Below are 20,311 nucleotides of genomic sequence, written 5' to 3'. Positions count from 1 at the left end.
ACACTCTGTTCTTTCTACAAGTACAGAGTGAAATGAAAAGGAAAAGTGAGAGTAGAGAATTGAGGAAATGAAGACTTCTTGTTAAATGTGTAAACAAACTATTGTTGTAGATGTCTTACAGACGTAAAGTTTACAAATTTGAGGAAATATATATGTTAACACTGCTCGCAAGTATATTCCTTAAAACTAATTAAATGTACATTTCTATAATAAATATTTTTTAAATTATTTTATAGAGGTCATAATAGTTTAAAAATATTGTGAAATTTCAGGTATACATTATTATTTGTCAGTCACAATATATATGAGCCCCTTTACCCCCTATGCCTACCTCCCAGCCCCTTTCCCTCTGGTAACCACTAATCTCTTCTCTTCGTCCATGTGTTTGTTATAATAAATATTTTTTAACTGAAAAAAGAGGACAACGGACAGGACAGCCCCATAACAAGGCATTGCCCAGCCACAGTGTCCATAGGACCAGACTGAGAAACCTCCAGCCGTTGTCTGGTTGCCCTGAGTTGCTTGAACCCCAGAGAGAGAAGGAGACGTGCCCGTGAGCTAATCCAGCAAAGGCTGAACTAGAATCGAGTTCTGCTGACCTTCAGACTAATTTATTCCTGTTACAGTCAGTCTTAATATTGAATTTTCACAGTGGACCTAGTATTACAGTATCATAGCTCACAACTGCTGTGTGTCAACCACTTCTACAGAGAGAGTAACCTCGGCACAAACACCCACACTCTCTCTTGCACTGGGCAGATTCTCAGATTGTCTAAAATCGTATCATTCTTATTTCTCCTCCTATCATTAATTTTTATCGTATCTAAATTCTTGTGCCCTAGTTTTCTAAATTCGTCATTTTCACATTTCTGTAAAGGTGATTCCAACAGCAATTGAATAAACAACTCTTGAACTGATCCCTAAGCACAGCAAGAAGTCACGATGTGAGTCTAAAACAGACTTTTCTTGTGCTAAGGACACATTTTAAAGTATTTTTCTGGTGACTTAGTTTTGAGGATGTGAGGCAATGTATGAAGATTTATAAAATCAGTACTTACCTTATTAAAGTCTTTCCCCGACTTGGTTCAGCAACTCAACGCCAGCCCCTCGAGTGTTTATAAGCTGCTTTTATTAGGGAATAACTCCTCCCTGTGACACGGGTGGAGTCTAGTCAAGGAAAAGCCACTCCCACAGAGTTCAGGGCCAGGGGTTCCACGCTAGATGGGAAGAAAAATGACAGGTCATCCTCTTATCACAAGCAACTAGTTAATATGTTCCTTTTCAAGGTTGGCAATTAAAAGATTAAACAAAAAATTTCAGGATATTTGGACTCTCTGGCAGTCAGTGGGGAATGGCTTTCTGAAGAAACTTACTGTGAGTTTGTCATGAGTTGGATGCAAGGACGAAGGCAGATGAGAAACCTCTGCCATGAGCATAGCAGGGAGCTGATGTCAGTGAGGGGCAAGCAGATCTCTGGAATACTTTTTACATTGTGTCACAGATAAAATACAGGGCATCCAATTAAATGTGAATTTCAGAGAAATAATAAATAATTTTTTTAAGTATATCATAAAAATTGTATGGTATCCATCCTATGCACCCATTCCCTGCTTCAGATATCGCCAACAATTTTTTTCATCTCTACCCCGTAGGGGGTGGTAAGGTGGCCTCCTAAAAATATAGGTCCATGTCCAAATACCTGGAACCTGTCATGTGACCTTACTTGGAAAAAGGATCTTTGCAGATGTACCTGAGTTTAGGAAGTTGAGATGAGATCATTCTGGATTATTCTTGTGGGCCCGAAATCCAATAAAACGTATCCTTATAACAGAAGAGAAGACACACACACACAGAGGGTGAGGGGATGTGAGGATGGAGTCAGAGGTTGAAGTGTCGTGGCGATGAGCCAAGGAAGCAGAGAATGCAAAAAGCCGCCAGAAGCTGGAAGAGGCAGGGAAGGATTCTCCGCTAGAGCCCCCTGAGGAAGGCACTCAGCTGACACCTTGACTTTCAGCCTCGAAAAGTGTGAAGGAATACATTCTGCTGTTTTAAGCCAGCCAGTTTGTAGTAATTTGATACAGCAACCATGAGAAACTAATATATACTCTCATCTATGGCCCCCACTACCACGGGATTATTTCAAAGCAAATCCTAGACAGCATACCACTTCATCTATTAAAAATTTACTATGTTAATCTCTAAAAGCTAAGGACTCTTTCACTAAACATAATTAGACTAGTCTCCTATCACACAAAAGTTGTTTAATTCCTTCATTTTATTAAATATTCAGCATTCTAATTTCCCACAATGTCTCATGAAACTTTCCTTAGAGTTGGTTTACTTGCATCAGGGTCCAAGCAAGGTCCACACATTACATTCGAGTGATGAGAGTAAATATATTTTGAAGACATGGGTCAGTGAATACAGAGGTCAGACAGGTGGGATTGTGCGGAGAATGTGAAGAATTCCCGAAGCCCAGACTCGAACCCTTAGGTCACCGAGGTGTGCGTGGAGTTGTGCGCGGTGTTATTACCATTGGTGAGGGAGCCCTGGGGACACTTCAGGGCCATGTCCCCACACCAGGCGCTCACAGGACAGTGGGGGAGGCACAGTGGCTTCAGGTTTCTGAGATGCTCACGGGGCTCTGTGGGAGCCCAGAGCAGAGCCCAGCTCTCCCTAGGAAGCACCGAGGGGAGGAGTGGAGTGCGGCCAGGGGAAAGGAGCTGTCAGACAGGGCTAGCAACTGTGCCCAAGGAGGAAGGCCAGGGCCCCGCCTTGCCCAGGAGTGTGATGGGCTGGAGGAAGGTGTGAGGAGGGGTGTGAGGAGGACTCCCTACAGGTACAGGAGTCACTGAAGGAGATCAAGAAGGTAGAGAGACTTGCACTTGAGGAAATCCACTCTGGCTGTGAGTAGAGAACAGACCAGAGTGAAGTGAGGCCTCAGTCAGGGAGCCCTGTGTCGGTCTGCTCCCTGCCCCACCCCCCACTATGGGGACCCTCACACTAAGGGGAGGAGAACTCCAGGTGCCAAAGCCCACCTTTTCTGGGAGAGTATTCATCATTGGCCCCGGGTGGGGCTAAAACTAGAAATCACTCCTCACCCAGGCACTCTGGCCCAGAATAAGGATTTTGTATATATTCATTTATACATAATTCATGCATATAGTCTGTGTCTTGGAAGCCCGGGTCCGAGGGACACTGAGTGACCTGAGAGGAAGGCTCATGCCCAGGCCTCACAGAACACTAAGCAGCAGAGGGATGATGTGCCAGGCTGCTCCGGGACTGGAAGGGACAGAGGGTCTCCTGAGACCAGAGCTCGGCTCTGTTTTGTTCTTTATTCTGTCCCCACCTTCTAGAACATTAAAGAGTCCATAGGGGACATAATAGCTGTTCAAACATGCATCAGAAACAACATTTTTATTACCAGAAGGAAAATGCCTCTCAAAGAAAAGAAAATTTCTTTAGCCATTATGGAAAAAGGTAGCTATTTTCCTGTGACCACCTGAGAGTGTTAGACATGAATTTCTACACTTGACTCTTCGATGGCTATGTGACAGATGTTACATGATAACGTCTCCAAAAGATCAAGAAGACACATAGTCTGTATTTCCCGTTTTTATTTCATTTTTAATTCCAAGCAAGAGACAGGATAGAAGGAGATTGAAAATCTGATTTCATATTTGACTCTAACGAAAAAGAATAAATTGTAACAAAATCTGCTCATAGGAGTTATATTATTTAATTATCACTAAAACCTTGGAATAGTTTATTAGTCTCACAATAGCCAGGATCTACATTTAGGTTAAGCACTTCATTTTTAGAAAACTTCAGAAGATAGGTCCTGCATAGGCTGGGCAGCCATGCTGGCTTTATTATTACTGGAAAATCTTGATTACTTTTTCAAAACGTGTCTCATCCCCTGGAGGCTTCCTCTGGCTGCCAGGCTGCAGAAACTTCTTCACGGTGGGGACGTTGCTGATTCTGGTTTTCAGAGCCTGCAATGCACAGGAGCACAGCCTCAGAGTGGAGCCAAAGACCAGCCCCGTCATTAGCACAAGCCGGGGAATCTGAGACCCTCCTAGATAAGGACTCACTGAGTCTCCTCCATCAGCACCAGTGTGAGGCTGGGGAACAGACACCCAGTGAGCCATGAGGATAAGAGGAAGAAAATCCAGCTCACTAGCACTTTCTTCCCTCTCTTCTTCCCTACACACTCATCCTGTGGATTCATGGCTCTTGTGCAATGCAAGGAAGAGGATGTGTCTGTCAGATATCAGCACAGATACAGTCTCCAATCAGGAAAAGCAAAGATATAGGAAAAGTGGGCTGGAACTGAAGAAAGAAAATATGAAAGGGAAACCACAGCCCAATGAAAACCAATTTACCCACCAAGAGTGAGAGACAGAGAGAGAGGGGAGACTGTGCAGAGAGAAACACAATGTCTGAAAGTAGGAGCAGGAGCCGAGAGGAGGAGACCTGCTCACAGACTCAGGTGTGGAAAGAGAAGGACACACCTGGGTCAAGGGAATCGCAGAGAAAAGAGGACAGAAACCATCATGGACCAGGGGCCTGGAGAGAGAGGCTGACCCTGAGTCCCTCTCCTTGTAAAAGACAAATTCTTCTTCTTGGGGCAGCATCCACTCAGACCTCCTCGGCAAAACAAGATTCTTTTCATGCCTCAGGCCAGGGCCCAGGAGCTAATTCTGGAGACCTGAGGGCAGCAAAGGCCTGAACAATAATGGGGACCCAAGAACCAAATATTAGATTCCAAGATGGGAGATGAGGACCTTCCGTCCTGAGAGCTGTGAAAGAGATCACCTTCAGCAGAGGAAAGTTGGCCAGAATGCCAGGGTCAAGCTCTTCGACAGAGTAGAGAAGTTCAACCAGGTGAACGTCAGCCCTGCTCAGTGTGTTGCCAACCAGGTAGTCTTGTCCGTGGCTCTGCAACACCTGGCGAATTTGAGGGATCAGGTCATGGACACAGGCACAGTCAGGCTGGGCCCCCTGCTCCTCCCGGGTCTCTCTAGCCGCAATCTCCCCCTCTGCTGCCTCCCTGGGTGGGTGTGGAGCCTCAGACCTTCTCCACCGGCCCTGACTCAGTGAGAAGGAGGGAGGAGTGGGCTCTGCTGTTCTTCCCTCGCTCCTCAGCTGAAGCCCAGGCCACCATGTCCTTCTCCCCTTCCCACATCACAGGGCTCCTGCTGCACCTTGTACTGGACCAAGGGCTTAGCATCTGCTGTGCCATGTTTCTGTCAGCCCCACACGTTAGTGTGCTACCCTGAATCTTCAAGATGTGGCCCTTCATCTCTCTCTCTCTTTGTTCCACACTTTTCTTTCTCCTCTGCACCTTGGGAAAAGACTCCATCTTCACGACAGCCTTCTTTAGTCCTGAGCAGACTAGTTCAGAGTCTGCCTTTCTCCTCTCCTCTGCTCTCCTCGTTTCCTGTCTATCTCTCTGGGACCTGAAATAAACCTGGGTCACCTTGAACTCACCATCTGCCTTACAACATTCACTCTAACTTCTACTGCAGTTGTGTCTGTCATTAACATTGGTGGAATATGTTCTAATTTGCATGCTGAAGTGTCTGGGGGAACGGCGTTGATGTCTGCAACATGCTTTAAAATGCATCAAAAAATACTATGCTTGATTGCGGAGAGAGGGATGGGGACATATATGATTAAGCTAATATCATAATAAAATGTTAGTTTTTGACTCTAGGTGATGAGTATATATGACTTCATAGCACATGTCTTTCCACTTGAATGTATGTTTGAATTTTTCATAATAAAATATTGCAGAAAATACGTAATGTTTATTAAAATTATTGCAGCAATATGGAAATCACACGGAAAAAAGAGGAAAAACACACATGGCACCATCAACTAAACATCATAATGTTGTGTCAAATACACTTTCAGCCTATGTATGCATATATAGGTGAGATAAAATATGAAGAATATAATGAAGCATCAAATGCCAGTTTGTGATACGCATCTTTCATTTATGTTGTCACAGGGTCTTTGATTTCCAAGTATAAGTGTCCTCAAACTGCAGTGACTGAGGAGCTTGTCACCACGTGAATATGCCTCAACTCTCAGCACCCTGAGGCCCAGGAGAGTGGCTGTTCTGATTAGTATTAAATTCTTTGCTCCCTGAATAGGACCTGACAGACTAGCTATGAATGGACATTTGTTGAATGAATGAAAGAATGATTTAATGCTTTATATAGATGAGGGGGCTGGTGTTAATCCTTTTATTTATATGTAAGGCTCCTGTATCTCTTACAATCATTTTCTAGTTTCTGATTTTTATTTAGCATGATTTCAGGTAGTTTTGATCTTGAAATGTTCTTCTTTACCTTCAAGGAAAAACATTAACTAAGATATGTACTATGTATAATGATGGAACTTTATTTCCCTAGTTTGCCTGCCTTTCCTCATAAATCTAAGAGCCACATCCCATAAATTTGTAGATTATTTTCCCTTAACATCTCTTCACCTATCTCGTCCTCTCCATACACTGCCCCCATCTCTGATTAGATACATCTCATTCATTCCCTGAAACATTACCACATTCTCCCCATGGGCAGCTGGTCTCATGTCTCCCTACACATGGTACCAGAATATTTTCTGATGTGTTGCTTTCATCATATTACTCTTGGAGCAAAAGCCCCTCTATATTGTTCTGCAGGATCTGCTCCAATCTCTAATGTGGCTCTCAGAGCCTTGGGCTCTCACAGCCCAAGCTCTATGACTATGAAATTCCATTGAATAGAGAGTTCTAGACTGGGTCTTAGTAAATTGAAGTTTTGCTGAAAAATTATAACTTGGATAAATCTGGCACAATTCTTCTTTACAGTGGATTTTTGTAAAAAGTCTTGAGAGGCAGGATGCTCCATTAACTAGGATTCAGGAAGGCTCCCCGGAAGTGAGGGTCAATGCCCCAGGAATGCCCAGACACTCTCTCTTTCTCCTCTAACCTCAGTGCCCCTAAGACACTGAACAACTTACTCTTTCAAATGCAGGGAAATAACGATTTGCTGCGCTCTCTTTGATCTGGGTAATCTTGGTACCTTTTTCATTGGGTGGGCTTAAGGGCAAAAGTATGATCATTTCATTCAAATCTGCCACACCTTCTATGTACATATCAATCTTGAAAGACAAAAATGGCCAAAATGTCAAATGTCTCCTGCCTTAGATGTTATAGTTTAAAAGTGCAAAAGAATGGGGTATCAGGGTGTGGCAAAGGAATTCACTTCCATTGGGTGCGTTTTTATAGGCCAGTCATTCAGCTATGATTTTTACTTAATTTTCGTATTTCATTCGAGTTAGATATATATCTAAAATTTTTGTTACATACATGACCAAATATAAGGACCGAGAGCATCGGTGACCTGCCCCAAGTCACAGGCATGAGAGACATTGGAGGAATCACTGCAAGTAACCACTGAGCCTCTAGCTGGGGTTTGCCATCTCTGCTGGGGTTTGCTCTGTGCACAAACTCAGTGTGATTCCCGTGGCTAAAGACCTGCCACCTAAGTCACCTCCAGGGAGAGTCCCTGGCACAGCCCTCTCAGCCATGGCCCTCTCCCTCTCCTCTTCTTACACCACCCAGGCCCACATAATGCCCAATGTTGGCAGTTCTTCCAGTGATTTCCCGTAGAACATGGTTCCACAGCCCTCTCCATGTAGTGTGGCCCAACACTGGCCATGTTTGCATTTCTGAAGACCCCACCTAAAATATCCCCTCATATGGTGCAATTCTTTATACAGTTCCAACCAGCACATATTCAACTTTTTTTGTGTGTGTGTTCCAAACAGGGCTTCCTATAAGAGTTTTTTAAAAATAAAAGCTGTATTGACATATAATTCCACTACCATAATGTCACCTTTTTTTCCCTTCCTTTTTATTGAGGAAGATTGGCCCTGGGCTGACATTTGTGCGCATCTTCCTCTACTTTACATGTGGGACGCCTGCCACAGCATGGCTTGAGAAGCACTGCATAGGTCTGCACCTGGGATCCGACCCTGTGTATGCCGGGGCCACCAGAGTGGAGTGCGTGAACTTAACCACGAGTCCGTTGGGCAGCCCCTATTGTCACCTTTTTTAATGGTACAATTTTGTGATTTTTAGCAAAGTCACAGAATTTTGTACCATTACCATACTCTAATTCCAGAATATTTTCATCCCTTCCAAGTGAAAGGCTGTATGCTTTCACAGGCGTTCTACATTCTTCCCTCCCTCCAGCCCCAAGCAACTACTATACTACTCCCTGTTTCTATGGATATGACTGATCTGGACATTTCACAAAATGGAATCATACAATATGTGCTGTTTGTATGGGTTTCTTTTATGTGACATAACGTCGTCAAGGTTCATCCATCTTTAGCATGCATCAGGACTTCATTTATTTTTATGGACAAATAATATTCCACTGTATGGATATACCACCCTCTGTTCATCCATTCTTCACTCGATGGACATTTGTACTGTTTCCACTTTTTGAAGATTATGAACAACACTGTTATGAGCATTTGTGTACAAGTGTTAGTGTGGATTATATTTTCAATTCTCTTGTGTATATACCTAGTAGTAGAATTGCTGAGTCATATGGTAACTCTATGTTTAACTTTTTGAATAACTGCCAAGAACAGTTCCTTACATGGTTTTAATTTTAATCATGTGGTCCCATCACAACCAGGAGACACCTTAGATATGGTGGTATTGAATAAATCTGGCTGCTTCAGTCCTGTATCAAAATGTTTGATATAACCCGAGCATCTTGGGTTCAACCTCTGCTAACCCTTGTCAAATGGCCTGTCCATATAACTGGGTCACGAGTTAGGTTACTGGCTATCATCTGGCAAATTCTGGAATACAAGAAGCAGCTCATTTGGGTCCCACACTTCCCCAGCCTTATCCTCTAGACCCTCAGACACTTTGTCCCTTGTCTCTAGCTGGGGGCTGGTGTCCCGCTCCTAAAGGCCTGAGCACCTGGAGTCATGACTCCACCATCCTCCCGGCTTCTTAGTTCATCAGGGTTTAGAGATCTCTGTCACTGCGCCCTAACCGTGGGCCACATCCTCTTCTATAATCCCACTTGCTTGAATCCACTGCAGGTTTCCTGTCCCTCATCCTCCGAGGTCTCTGCTGTACTGGACCTCAGTCTATACCACCAAGGCCACACTGCGGGTGGTCTTGTGCCCCCTGACACGGTCCTGCTCCCTCAGGGAAGGACCTGAATTGTTCCTATTAACTGTTGATGAAAGAGCAGGAAAAATACCGTACAGGGCTCTCTTCTTTATGTCTTTCCCATAGAGGTTGTATTTGGCGGCAATGTAGCTGAGAATGGCTCTGCTCTGCGCCAGCTTCATCCCATCAATTTCCACCATCGGCACTTGCTGGAACATCAGACTCCTGTCTTTTGAAAGAACAAAGGGAAAAGTAGAGTGAAATGTTTTATGGATCACACTTTCAGGATGAAAAACTCTTTGCTGAAATGACTGAAGATGTAAAAAGAAACAAAAAATTATTACCTGGGAACTTTTCAAAGGAAATAGCACTTGTTTTTACCTTCCTGTAATCCTTTTCAATCTGCCTTTTACCTTTAACCTATTATTTCATTTATCTTTGTATTTCCCATCCAGATACATGGGAGGTCCTTGGATTTTGGTTTTGATTTCTTTCCACGGATATTTGAGGAATAAGTTGGGTGAGGTTGCAACATGGCCACCAGCCGGTTGCCATCTCAGTTGAGCAGTTCCCAAAATAAGCTATGGGTTCATGGCATAAGGCCAGTACTAAGAGAGATTTCTCCAGACAGTGTTTTGTATGCTCTTCAAATCCCACCATTGGTGAGTGTGTGCAGGGGGCCCTGTGTTCCCCACCCCACTGCTGCTGGCCCTCGCTCTTTCTCTCCCTCCTCACAGGCTCCCCTGGCCTTCCAACTAACTCAAGGCCATCTTGTTAGCTGAGTCTATAATACACTAGGACATCATCTAGTCAACCCATCAGAGAAAAGAATTCAGGGCAAGTGCGGGGCCTGTTTCTCCTCTTTGACTCTAACACATGTGTTTGATGTCCTTCCTGGGAGGGCTGTGGGATCCTGAGCTGCTAGAGCTCAGTCACTGGGCAGAAAAGCAGGAGAAGCAAAGAGAGGGATCCACAGGGCCTGGGGGATGGTCCTGGAGCAACTACTCACAGAGTTCCAGCCCTTCCTGCCCTGAGGGAGTTACCAAAGCTGCTCAAAGAGCCCCAGCCCTGACATTTGCACCACTTCCCTCCCTCTCCCTGGACCCCAGCTCCCAGGGTACACATACATAGGCATTGCCTGGGGTTAAACCCCCAACACATGACTTCTACTAGATACTCTCATCAAGAAATTTAGATACTGGGTCTTACCATTTCTCAGCTTTTCCAAGTCTTTCGAAGTTTCTAAAAATTTCTCTTCAAACTGGAAAGCAGAAACAGTCAATGAGTTCTTGTTCTTTCATTCCACAGCATTATAGAACTTTTACACTTGAATGGCCCCTGTCTGGCACATGATGAGGAGAAGGGAGATTCCTGAGCTTGGCAGGGTACACAGAGGAGCGTGATCAAAGTCACTGGGAATTTAGATGAGAGCCGTCAGGAAAGAGCACGGGTTACAGCAGTAACAGCTCACTCTTGCAGTTTCAATTCACCTCCACCCTCTTTCCAGCTCTGTGGATGGTTAGGTGGTGACTGGGGAGGGGATGTCACGGAGGGAAGGGACCGGGAAGTTCTTCTAGTTATGGAGTTTGGATATCTCAGGGAAGCCTGTCTTTCAACTTGGGATCAGGACAGTTCATTGTGTGTCCCCCAGCATGCCGTATGCCAGGGGGCAGTGACCCTCTAAGACTCTGCCACCAGGGGCCTCTGCTGTCTTTGACACCACTCCATCCCACAAGGCCCCACATTGTATAAAATGAGTGCTGGTTGTTGCACAGCTTTAACTCTTTCAAAACAGAATTTCCTTTTCTGGAAAATAGTTCACACACTAGGTTAGGGTAACCAATTTAAAGAAAGAAAAAGAGTTACCAAACAGTTTTTTCTTTTTAACCAAGAAACTTTGGTCTCTGATATGACTCCCTGGGTTTGAACATCATTTCTTGCATGTACTCACCTCTTGATCTTGGAAATGTTACTGAATCTTTCTGTATCTCAGTGTCCTCATCTATAAAATGGGTATAGTTATCGTGTCTATGTTAAACATTGGTGTTAAATCCATAAGGTATGCAAAGGCCTTGCACGGTACCACGTACACACTAAGTGCTCAATAGACATAAGTTGTCAGGGTTTCTAAAGTTGGTCACTGTTTCATCACATCATCCTTTTTTTTTTCTATTTAAAGCAACCTAAGGTTGGTGAACATAGACTCTGCCCTTGACCTACACTCAACATTTACATGTTGGTGTATATTATCCCTTCTCCTGAGGCGAGTCTCTGTGGTTGGAATGGCAGCCAACAGCAAGAGTCTCTCAATATGACCAGAAACTCTGAGTATTTGTGGGGTTTTTAATGCAAATATGAAAATCAGTAATTATATAATCCTGCAGTTTACTTAATTGGCAGAATCTATCAAACCAAAAGTCAAAAGAGACAGGAAAATGGATTTCAGTGTTGATACAATTTGGTTCCACTCTTGGCTCTGCCTCATAATAGCTGTGTGATCTGGGCACAGTCACTTCACATCTCCAGGCCTTAGTTTCCTCATCTATGAAATGGAGGTAGAACATTTCTTAAGCAGAATGTGTTGTGTTTTAAAATGCATGTTACAGGACCTGGCCCATATAAACCATGTACTAACTAGTAGTGGTGTTTGCAGTGGCTATGATAGTTTAAAGGGGTTCTTGATGGTAAAAAGTTAGGAATTTGGGGCTTTCTAGCTCATCCAGTGAACAGTTTACTGGGGGTCTACATGATTCCACAGGGTCAGACTACAGACTACAGACAGTGAGGTGTGGGTGCAGTAATTCATAAATCACCCATTTCAAGGCAAACATAAGTGATGGTGGTGGTCTTCACAGCAGGGTGGCCGAGGTGGGGTGGGATTTGATAGTGAGGTGGTGTTTGTGAGGCTAGTGGAGATGGATGGGATGGTGAGGGTCAGCCTTTAGTCGCAGAGAACCCAGAAGCCCTGACCAAGAGCCTCTGGTGAGTCCTTGCCCCACCACCCTCTTCAGTCAAGCTGGGATGGAGAAGGGGAAGCCTGGATGCTCTCAGCATCTCCCCCTGCTTCCCCCTCCTGTGCTGAGCTCATCCTGCCCCAGGACTCTGAACACATCTCTGAACCCAAAGCTGATGCTGGACACAGTGAAAACAGGTTATTGATTCACAGAGAGAAACGACCTGGAATGGCACTATTTGGATGATTTGTGTACTTGTTTCTTCATGAAATTGAGAGAGGACCAGGCTAAAGCCCCATGCACCCGTGGAGCAATGGAGAAAGTGTAATCCCAAGGCTTCATTAAATGTGGTGTTGTGAGCCTGAAGAGAGCACACCAGAAGCTCCTGTCACAGGGCACTGCCCCATCTGGAACCCTGCTTTTCTGCTCCCACCTGAGGGACAAGATGTCCTGAGTCTGTCCATGACCCCCTCTGCATGAAAACCTCCCAGCATTGCTGTTCCTTCTGTTCTGGACTGAGAAGTGTTTTCTCAGTGACACCTCTAGAGGGCAGCACTCAACAGAGTCCCCGGGGAAACCTACCAGGTTTCCACTGGGAATATGGCATTTTGACACTGTAAATGCTTAGGTGTCCTCCTAGATGCTCCCCTCTCTCCTTTTAATCACCTCCAGTGTGCAACTTCACTAGAATGTAAGCTGCCTGAGGACAGGGCCTGTGTCTGTCTTGTTCATCTATGTATCCCTAGCACCTAGCACAGGACCTGGCCTTTAACGATGCTCAACAATATCACTGCTGAGTGAGTGTATTACATCTTTCACAGGCAGTTTGTGGCAATCAGTTCTTCCCCGTATTTCTGGTCCACGGTTTAACGTTAATTACATTTATTTTCTAATATTTTGTATTTTTATCTTATTATTATGGAACTCTCTAGCATGCATAAAAATCAACAAAAAGTACAAAGATCCATCTTGTACCTTTCACCTAGCACCAATAATTATCAACTCAAGCCAGTCTCCTGTCATCTATATGCCCATCATCTCCCTCTCTGGTAATAATTTGAAGGAAATCCAAGATGTCATATATTTCATCTTTCCATACTTCTATGTGTATCTATAAAACATAAGAACTATTTTAAAAATAACCTCAGTGCATTATTACACCTAAAATATTAACAATAATTCTTTATCATCACCTAATATGCAATCAAGTTCACATTTATTTGTTGTATAATGTCAGAAATGATATGGGCCGGCCCCATGGCTTAGCGGTTAAGTGCACGTGCTCCACTGCTGGCGGCCCGGGTTCGGATCCCGGGTTCGCAGCGACGTACCACTTCTCCTGCCATGCTGAGGCCGCGTCCCACATACAGCAACTAGAGGAATGCGCAACTATGACGTACAACTATCTACTGGGGCTTTGGGGGGAAAAAAATAAAAAATAAATTATAAAAAAAAAGATTAAAAAAAAAAAAAGAAATGATATTTAACAACTTTTTAAAGTCCAAATCCAAATACGGCCCACAATTGTGATTAGTTTCTTAACTTTATTTTAATCATTTATGTTCTTCGATGACAAGAAATTTTAAGAACATATGAGGTCAAATCTGTTCATCTCTGAATTACTTCATTTTTTTTTTAATGCAAAACTCTTGACAAGTCATTTAGAAAGGATAGATGCCTAGAAAGGACTTTGTTAGTCAATTTTAGATCCAACTTAAAGATGACTGAACTCAGAACCCACCTCTACCCTGGCTGCAGCCAGGAGCCACCGGATGGACTCCATTCTGCCTCGTCCATCGAAGTAGTGAAGCTTGGGCTTCCCGGCCATGATGCAGTCTCCTGGTTTCTCTAAACCTGAATGAGTGAATGAATGAATGAAACCACAGCAAAAATGCACTTTATGATACGTGGTTGAACAACACCAATAACGCTGAAGAAGGATATGCCTCCTTCATGGCAGTCGGAAGAGTCCTGGAATGTCTTCCTTCGCCCAAAATCTCACCCTCAGGAGTCAAGCCCAGGAAATGGCACGAAACCACTCTCCAGTCTCCACTGGGTACAGTTTGGTGGTCTTGGCAGGCTAATAGGTGAAAGTCTGTGGAAAGGATGAGTGCGTGGGTATTAGGGGGAGGGAGAAAGATTAGAGAACTAATATTTATTGAAAACCTCCTCCTAATGATCCTGACCGAATGCTAACCCCTTTCGATACATCATATCTTTAATCTTCATAAGAGACCCATGAAACAGTTATTATCTCCATTTTTCAGTTAATGAAACTGAGGTTCAGAGATTAGTTAAATGACACGTCCACAGTCACACTCCAGGGAGTGGTAGACATGGAAATCCACACCCAGGATAGAGGGAGGGCAGGGCTGGACCCCACACAGATGCAGGCCCTGGGACCCTGTGAGGGGCATTGACACCAGAGGACTTCTCTGACAGCGAGGGAGAAGAGAGAGCAGAGTTAACGCTGCATATGTTCAAAGGCTGAAATTAGGGCTCAGACTCGCTTAACTGTAGCTCAAGTGCTCCTAATTCTTCCCACAGACATAAGATGCTGATTCCTTCCTGTTTTTGGAATTCTTCATTCTATTTCTACTTGGTGCATTTTATAATCTAGAAAAGAAGATGTTACTGCATCGTCTTTACAGCTCCTTTCCTCACGAGGATCAGAACATTGGGCGGGTAGTTGCATCTCTGCACTGCAATTTTCTCTTCTGAAAATAGATTGATCTCTACTCTTGAGAGCTGTTGAGAAAGTCAAATGAGATAATGTGCATAAAATTCATCCTAGGGATCAAGAAATGCAAGCTCCCTCCTGCTCCCAGATCCTGGAGATGAATGAGTCTGAACACACTGGCTGGCACCTGTATATTTTTCTTCTATTTGTCTGGGTGTCATTCTGTCCGTCTGTTTAACTATCTTCTATCTCTTGACAGATAGAGCTCCAGTAGGAATAAGATTAGATATAGTGTATATAAGTATATATCTATGTCTATATTTCCAGAGTTTTATCAAATGTCATATAAAGGCTCATTTTGTTTAGCTCTTGTGGAAAGATTAGTGATTTTCACTGACTGTTTAACCTGGATTGCAAGATGTTTTTGGCGAAGGTTCAGGGTTCTGGCACATCATTAAACAAGGCCTTGCATAACCCCAACACTGCAGCAGATCCCTGGTTCTGCCCCTGGACCCTGCACCCCACGTACCTTTCTCCTCAGGCCCACCCCTTTCTCCCTGATCCAGGCACACTGGACTCCTTCCTGTGCCCAAGCCCCCTTTGCATGGGTCCAGCCACTGGAATGGGAGACCCACGGCTTCTAACTCCAGCTCTTCACAGCCCTCGTGTGGGTCTCACTGTCGCCACTTGATGAAAACGATCACGTCTCCTCAGTGGTGTCTTGCTTACCTGGAACGCACACATTTCTCTGGTCCTTCTCTGACACCTTGTCTCTGCTTCAATGTAGGTGTATTTCTTTCTTTTAAAAGTTTCCTTCAAACTTCTTCAACTAACACTCCTGGAGCAGTTTCCAGTGCTAAGAAATGATGGCTGGTCAGGAACAGGATCCGAGCCTGATCTGATCCCTGACCTACAGGGCTTTAAGTCTAGTCAGAAAAACAGGTTTGTGGACAACAGACAGAGCACAAGGCCCAGCAGGGACTTCACTTTGAGTGGTTCGAACTCAAGAATCACGATTCTCTCAACCAAGCAAGTCAGAGCGAGGTGAGGAGCTGCCAGGCTGAGGAAGCTGAGGGCGCTGCTCTGCGGCCCAGGGCGCTCCTGCCTCCCAGGCTGCACCCAGTCCCCAAGCTCCGTGCCTCTCTACCCCACGTGGCTGCCTTCCTCCCCTTCAAATGAGGACCCCGCCTCAGCCCTGCCAAACCTTGCTCTCGGTAGCATCCTGCCTAGTGCTTTTCCTCATTGCCATTTCAATGTCTTCCCCCATAGGTACTAGAGTTTTTCCCATGAATTCTGTTATGTTCTAATAGCTCCAGGATTTTCACATGATCTCCCTGAACCTCTCCATCTCTCCTGTATGAGACCTTTCCTTTTTTCCCCCAATATTAATGCTTAGCATGGTTGACTCTTACATTCTGATTTGAATGACTTGTCCATTCTAGCTTGGCGAGTTCCTGTGCTTTGTAAATTCTCATTCTGTGCTCCTGTGATTCTCTAGTTTTCCCATCGAGACTTCCTGAGTTGGGGAGTTTGAGAAGTCATGTTGCCCAGGGACTCTTAACAGGGGGTGATTTTGTCCCTCCCACCCCGGAGGACACTTGGCAATCTCTGGAGACATTTTCCTTGTCAAAACCAGGAGGGAGGTGCTTCATGCCTTGGGTACAGAGCAGTGAAGCCTCTGATATGGAGTGGGGTGATGGCTCGATTTTCATCAAATGCTTCTTACCACACTTACTCATCATGTATTTTATCCACTTTTGTTTTTCATCTACCATGTTATCCTAACAGACACATCGATTGGATATTTACTTGGAAATACCTTACATTTGATTGCAGTTGGCTACTTTATCTGTGTCATCTTTCCAGGATAACGTTTTTCTGAAAAATACATTTTTTGAACATGGAATAATTCTTCTCTATCCTTTTGCACCTCTCATTCATTCGACTGTGCAGCTGCCACCAGCACTAGGATGAACTTGACCCCCACGCTGTGTTCTTTCTACACGTACAGAGTGAAATGAGACAAAAAGTGCGAGTAGAGTATCGAAGAAATGATGATTTCATGTGAACCTGTAAACAAACTATCATTGTAGGTATCTGAAAGGTGTATAGTTTGCAAATTTGAGGAAAAAATATGTTAACACTCCCCTCAAGTACATTCACTAAAACTAATTAAATGTACATTTCTATAAGAGATATTTTTTAACTGAAAAAAAGGCCAACAGTCAGGACAGCCCCACAACAAAGCATTGCCCGGCCATAGTGTCCACAGGGCCACACTGGGAAACCTCCAGCCGCTGTCGAGTTGCCCTGAGTTGGCTGAACCCCAGAGAGAGAAGGAGACGTGTCCGCAAGCTAATTCAGCAAAAGCTGAACTAAAATCGAGTTCTGCTGACCTTCGGACTAATTTATTCCTCTTATAATCAGTCTTAATATTGAATTTTCACAGCCGACATAGTATTACAGTATCACAGCTCACAACTGCTGTGTGTCAACCACTTCTACAGAGAGAGTAACCTGGGCACAAACTCCCACACTCTCTCTTGCACTGGGAAGATTCTCGGATTGTCTAAAATCGTATGATTCTTTTTTCTCCTCCTATCTTTAATTTTTCTCGTATCTAGATTCTCATGCCCTAGTGTTCTAAATCCTTCATTTTCACATTTCTGTAAAGATGTTTCCAACAGCAATTGAATAAACAACTCTTGAACTGACCCCTAAGCACAGCAAGAAGTCACCATGTGAGTCTAAAACTGATTTTTCTTGTGCTGAGGACACATTTTAAAGTATTTTTCTGGTGACCTAAAGGTGAGGATGTGAGGCAGTGTAAGAAGATTTATAAAATCAGTACTGACCTTATCAAAGTCTGTCTCCCGCGTGGCTCAGCAAATCAATACCAACCCCTCAGGTGTTCATAAGCTGTTTTTATAATGGAATAACTCCTCCCTGTGACAAGGGTGAAGTCCAGTTAAGGACAAGCCACTCCTACAGAGTTCAGGGCCAGGGGTTCCATGCTAGATGGGAAGAAAAATGACAGGTCATCCTCTTATCACAAGCAACTATTAATATATTCCTTTTCAAGGTTGGCAATTAAAAGATTAAACAAAAAATTTTTGGAGGGGCCGGCCCCGTGGCTTAGCGGTTAAGTGTGCGCACTCCACTACTGGCGGCCCGGGTTCGGATCCCGGGCGCGCACCGACGCACTGCTTCTCCGGCCATGCTGAGGCTGCGTCCCACGTACAGCAACTAGAAGGATGTGACACTATGACACACAGCTATCTACTGGGGCTTTGGGGAGAGAAAAAAAAGGAGGAGGATTGGCACTAGATTTGGCTCAGAGCTGGTCTTCCTCAGCAAAAAGAGGAGGATTAGCATGGATGTTAGCTCAGGGCTGATCTTCCTCACAAAAAAAAAAAAAAATTTGGATATCTGGACTCTCTCTGGCAGTCAGTGGGGTACAGCTTTCTGAAGAAACTTACTGTGAAGTTTTCATGAATTGGATGCAAGGACAGAGGTTGGTGAGAAACCTCTGTCATAAGCAGCAGGGAGCTGCTATCAGTATGGGAAAGCAGGTCTCGGGACTACTTTTTATATTGGGTCACAGATAAAACACAGGACACCCAATTAAATGTGAGTTTCAGAGAAATAATAAATAACTTTTTAAGTATAAGTGCATCCTAAATGTTGTATCCATCCTATGTAGCCATCCCCTGCTTCCCATACTGTGAATAATTTTTTTCATCTATACCCTGTAGTGGGTGGTAAGGTGGCCTCCTAAAAATACAGATCCATGTCCAAAAACCTGGAATCTGTGAATGTGACCTTATTTGGAAAAAGGGTCTTTGCAGATGTTACTAAGTTAAGGAACTTGAGATGAGATCATTCGGGATGATCCTGGTGGCCCCTAAATCCAAGAACACATATCCTTATAACAGAAGAGAAGACCCAGACATTTAGAGGGTGAGGGGAGGTGAAGATGGAGTCAGAGGTTGAAGGGACGTGGCCAAGAGCCAAGGCGAGCAAAGAATGCAAAAAGCCACCAGGAGCTGGAAGAGGCAGGGAAGGATTGTCCCCTAGAGCCTCTGGAGGAAGGCAGCCCAGCTGACACCTTGATTTCGGACTTTCAGCCTTGAAAAGTGTGAGAGAACACATTCTGTTGTTTTAAACCACCTGGTTTGTAGTAATTTGATACAGCAACCACGAGAAACTAACATATACCTTCACCTATGGGCCCACGACCAGGGTATTTTTTTGAAGCAAATCCTAGACAGCATGTCACTTCATATATCAAAAATTTAGTATGTTAGGGGCTGGCCCGCTGGCGTAGCACTTCAGTGCGCGCGCTCCGCTGCGGTGGCCCGGGGTTTGCAGGTTAGGATCCCAGGTGCCCAGCGACGCACCGCTTATCAAGCCATGCTGTGGCGGCGTCCCGTGTAAAGCGGAGGAAGATAGGCATGCATGTTAACCCAGGGCCAGTCTTCCTCATAAAAACGAGGAGGATTTGCATCGGATGTTAGCTAAGGCTAATCTTCCTCACAAAAATAATTTAGTATGTTAATCTCTAAAAGATAAGGACTCTTTCCCTAAAGATAATCAGACTAGTCCCCTAGCACACAAAAGTAGTTTAATTCCTTTATTTTATTAAATATTCAGCATTCTAATTTCCCACATTGTTTCATGAAGGTTTCCTTAGAGTTGGTTTACTTGCGTCAGGATCCAGCAACGTCCACACACTGCATTTGAGTGATGGGAATAACATATTCTGAAGACATGGGTGAGGGAATACCGATGTCAGGCAGGTGGGAGTGTGGGGGGAAGTGTGAGGAATTCCCAAAGCCAGACTTGAACCTTTAGATCACCGAGGTGTGCGTGGAGTTGTGTGCGGTGTTATTATCGTTGGTGAGGGAGCTCTGGGGACACTGCAGGGCCATGTCCCCACACCAGGAGCTCACAGGACAGTGGGGGAGGCACAGTGGCCTTCAGGTTTCTGAGATGCTCACGGGGCTCTGTGGGAGCCCAGAGCAGAGCCCAGCTCTCCCTGGGAAGCACCGAGGGGAGGAGTGGAGTGGCCGGGGGGAAGGAGCTGCCAGGCAAGGCTAGCAACTGTGCCCAGGCAGGAAGGCCAGGGCCCCGCCTTGCCCAGGAGTGTGATGGGCTGGAGGTGGGTGTGAGGAGGGATGTGAGGAGGCCTCCCTGCAGGTACAGGAGTCACTGAAGGAGATCAAGAAGGTGGAGAGACTCAGATTTGCACTTGTGGAAAGCCACTCTGGCTGTGAGTAGAAAACAGACCAGAGTGAAGTGAGGCCTCAGTCAAGGAGCCTTATGTCTGTGTGCCCCCTGCCCCATCCCCCACTGTGGGGACCCTCACACTAAGGGGAGGAGAACTCCATGTGCCAATGCCCACCTTTTCTGAGAGAGTATTCATCATTGGCCCTGGGTGGGGCTAAAGCTAGAAATCACTCCTCATTGGGCACTCTGGCCCAG

General features: G+C 44.8%; 1 protein-coding gene across 1 annotated transcript; it reads right to left on the bottom strand.

Annotated features, from left to right (window-relative positions):
- Positions 1-3,875: 3,875 nt before the first annotated feature.
- Positions 3,876-14,003, bottom strand: LOC131413574 (glutathione S-transferase A1-like). Its single transcript, XM_058554159.1, has 7 exons — positions 13,889-14,003; positions 10,403-10,454; positions 9,290-9,422; position 9,187; positions 7,012-7,152; positions 4,819-4,950; positions 3,876-3,995 (listed from the first exon to the last, which is right to left on the bottom strand). The coding sequence occupies exons 1-7, from the start codon at positions 13,973-13,975 to the stop codon at positions 3,876-3,878; spliced, it is 666 nt and encodes a 221-aa protein (XP_058410142.1). The 5' UTR covers positions 13,976-14,003.
- Between the last annotated feature and the right edge of the window lie 6,308 nt (positions 14,004-20,311).

This window comes from Diceros bicornis, chromosome 14 (genome assembly GCF_020826845.1).
Source record: "Diceros bicornis minor isolate mBicDic1 chromosome 14, mDicBic1.mat.cur, whole genome shotgun sequence".
Classification (NCBI taxonomy): domain Eukaryota; kingdom Metazoa; phylum Chordata; class Mammalia; order Perissodactyla; family Rhinocerotidae; genus Diceros; species Diceros bicornis.
Note: the sequence above shows the minus strand (reverse complement) of the source record. Positions and strands in the feature narration are given on the sequence as shown.

Coding starts and splice junctions, on each gene's coding strand:
- LOC131413574 (XM_058554159.1), bottom strand. CDS start 13,975: ATGGCCGGGAAGCCCAAGCTTCACTACTTCGATGGACGAGGCAGAATG. Junction 10,455..13,888: donor TGGCTGCAGCCAGGGTAGAG/GTGGGTTCTGAG, acceptor TCTGCTTTCCAG/TTTGAAGAGAAATTTTTAGA. Junction 3,996..4,818: donor CCAACTTTCCTCTGCTGAAG/GTGATCTCTTTC, acceptor TGTGCATTGCAG/GCTCTGAAAACCAGAATCAG.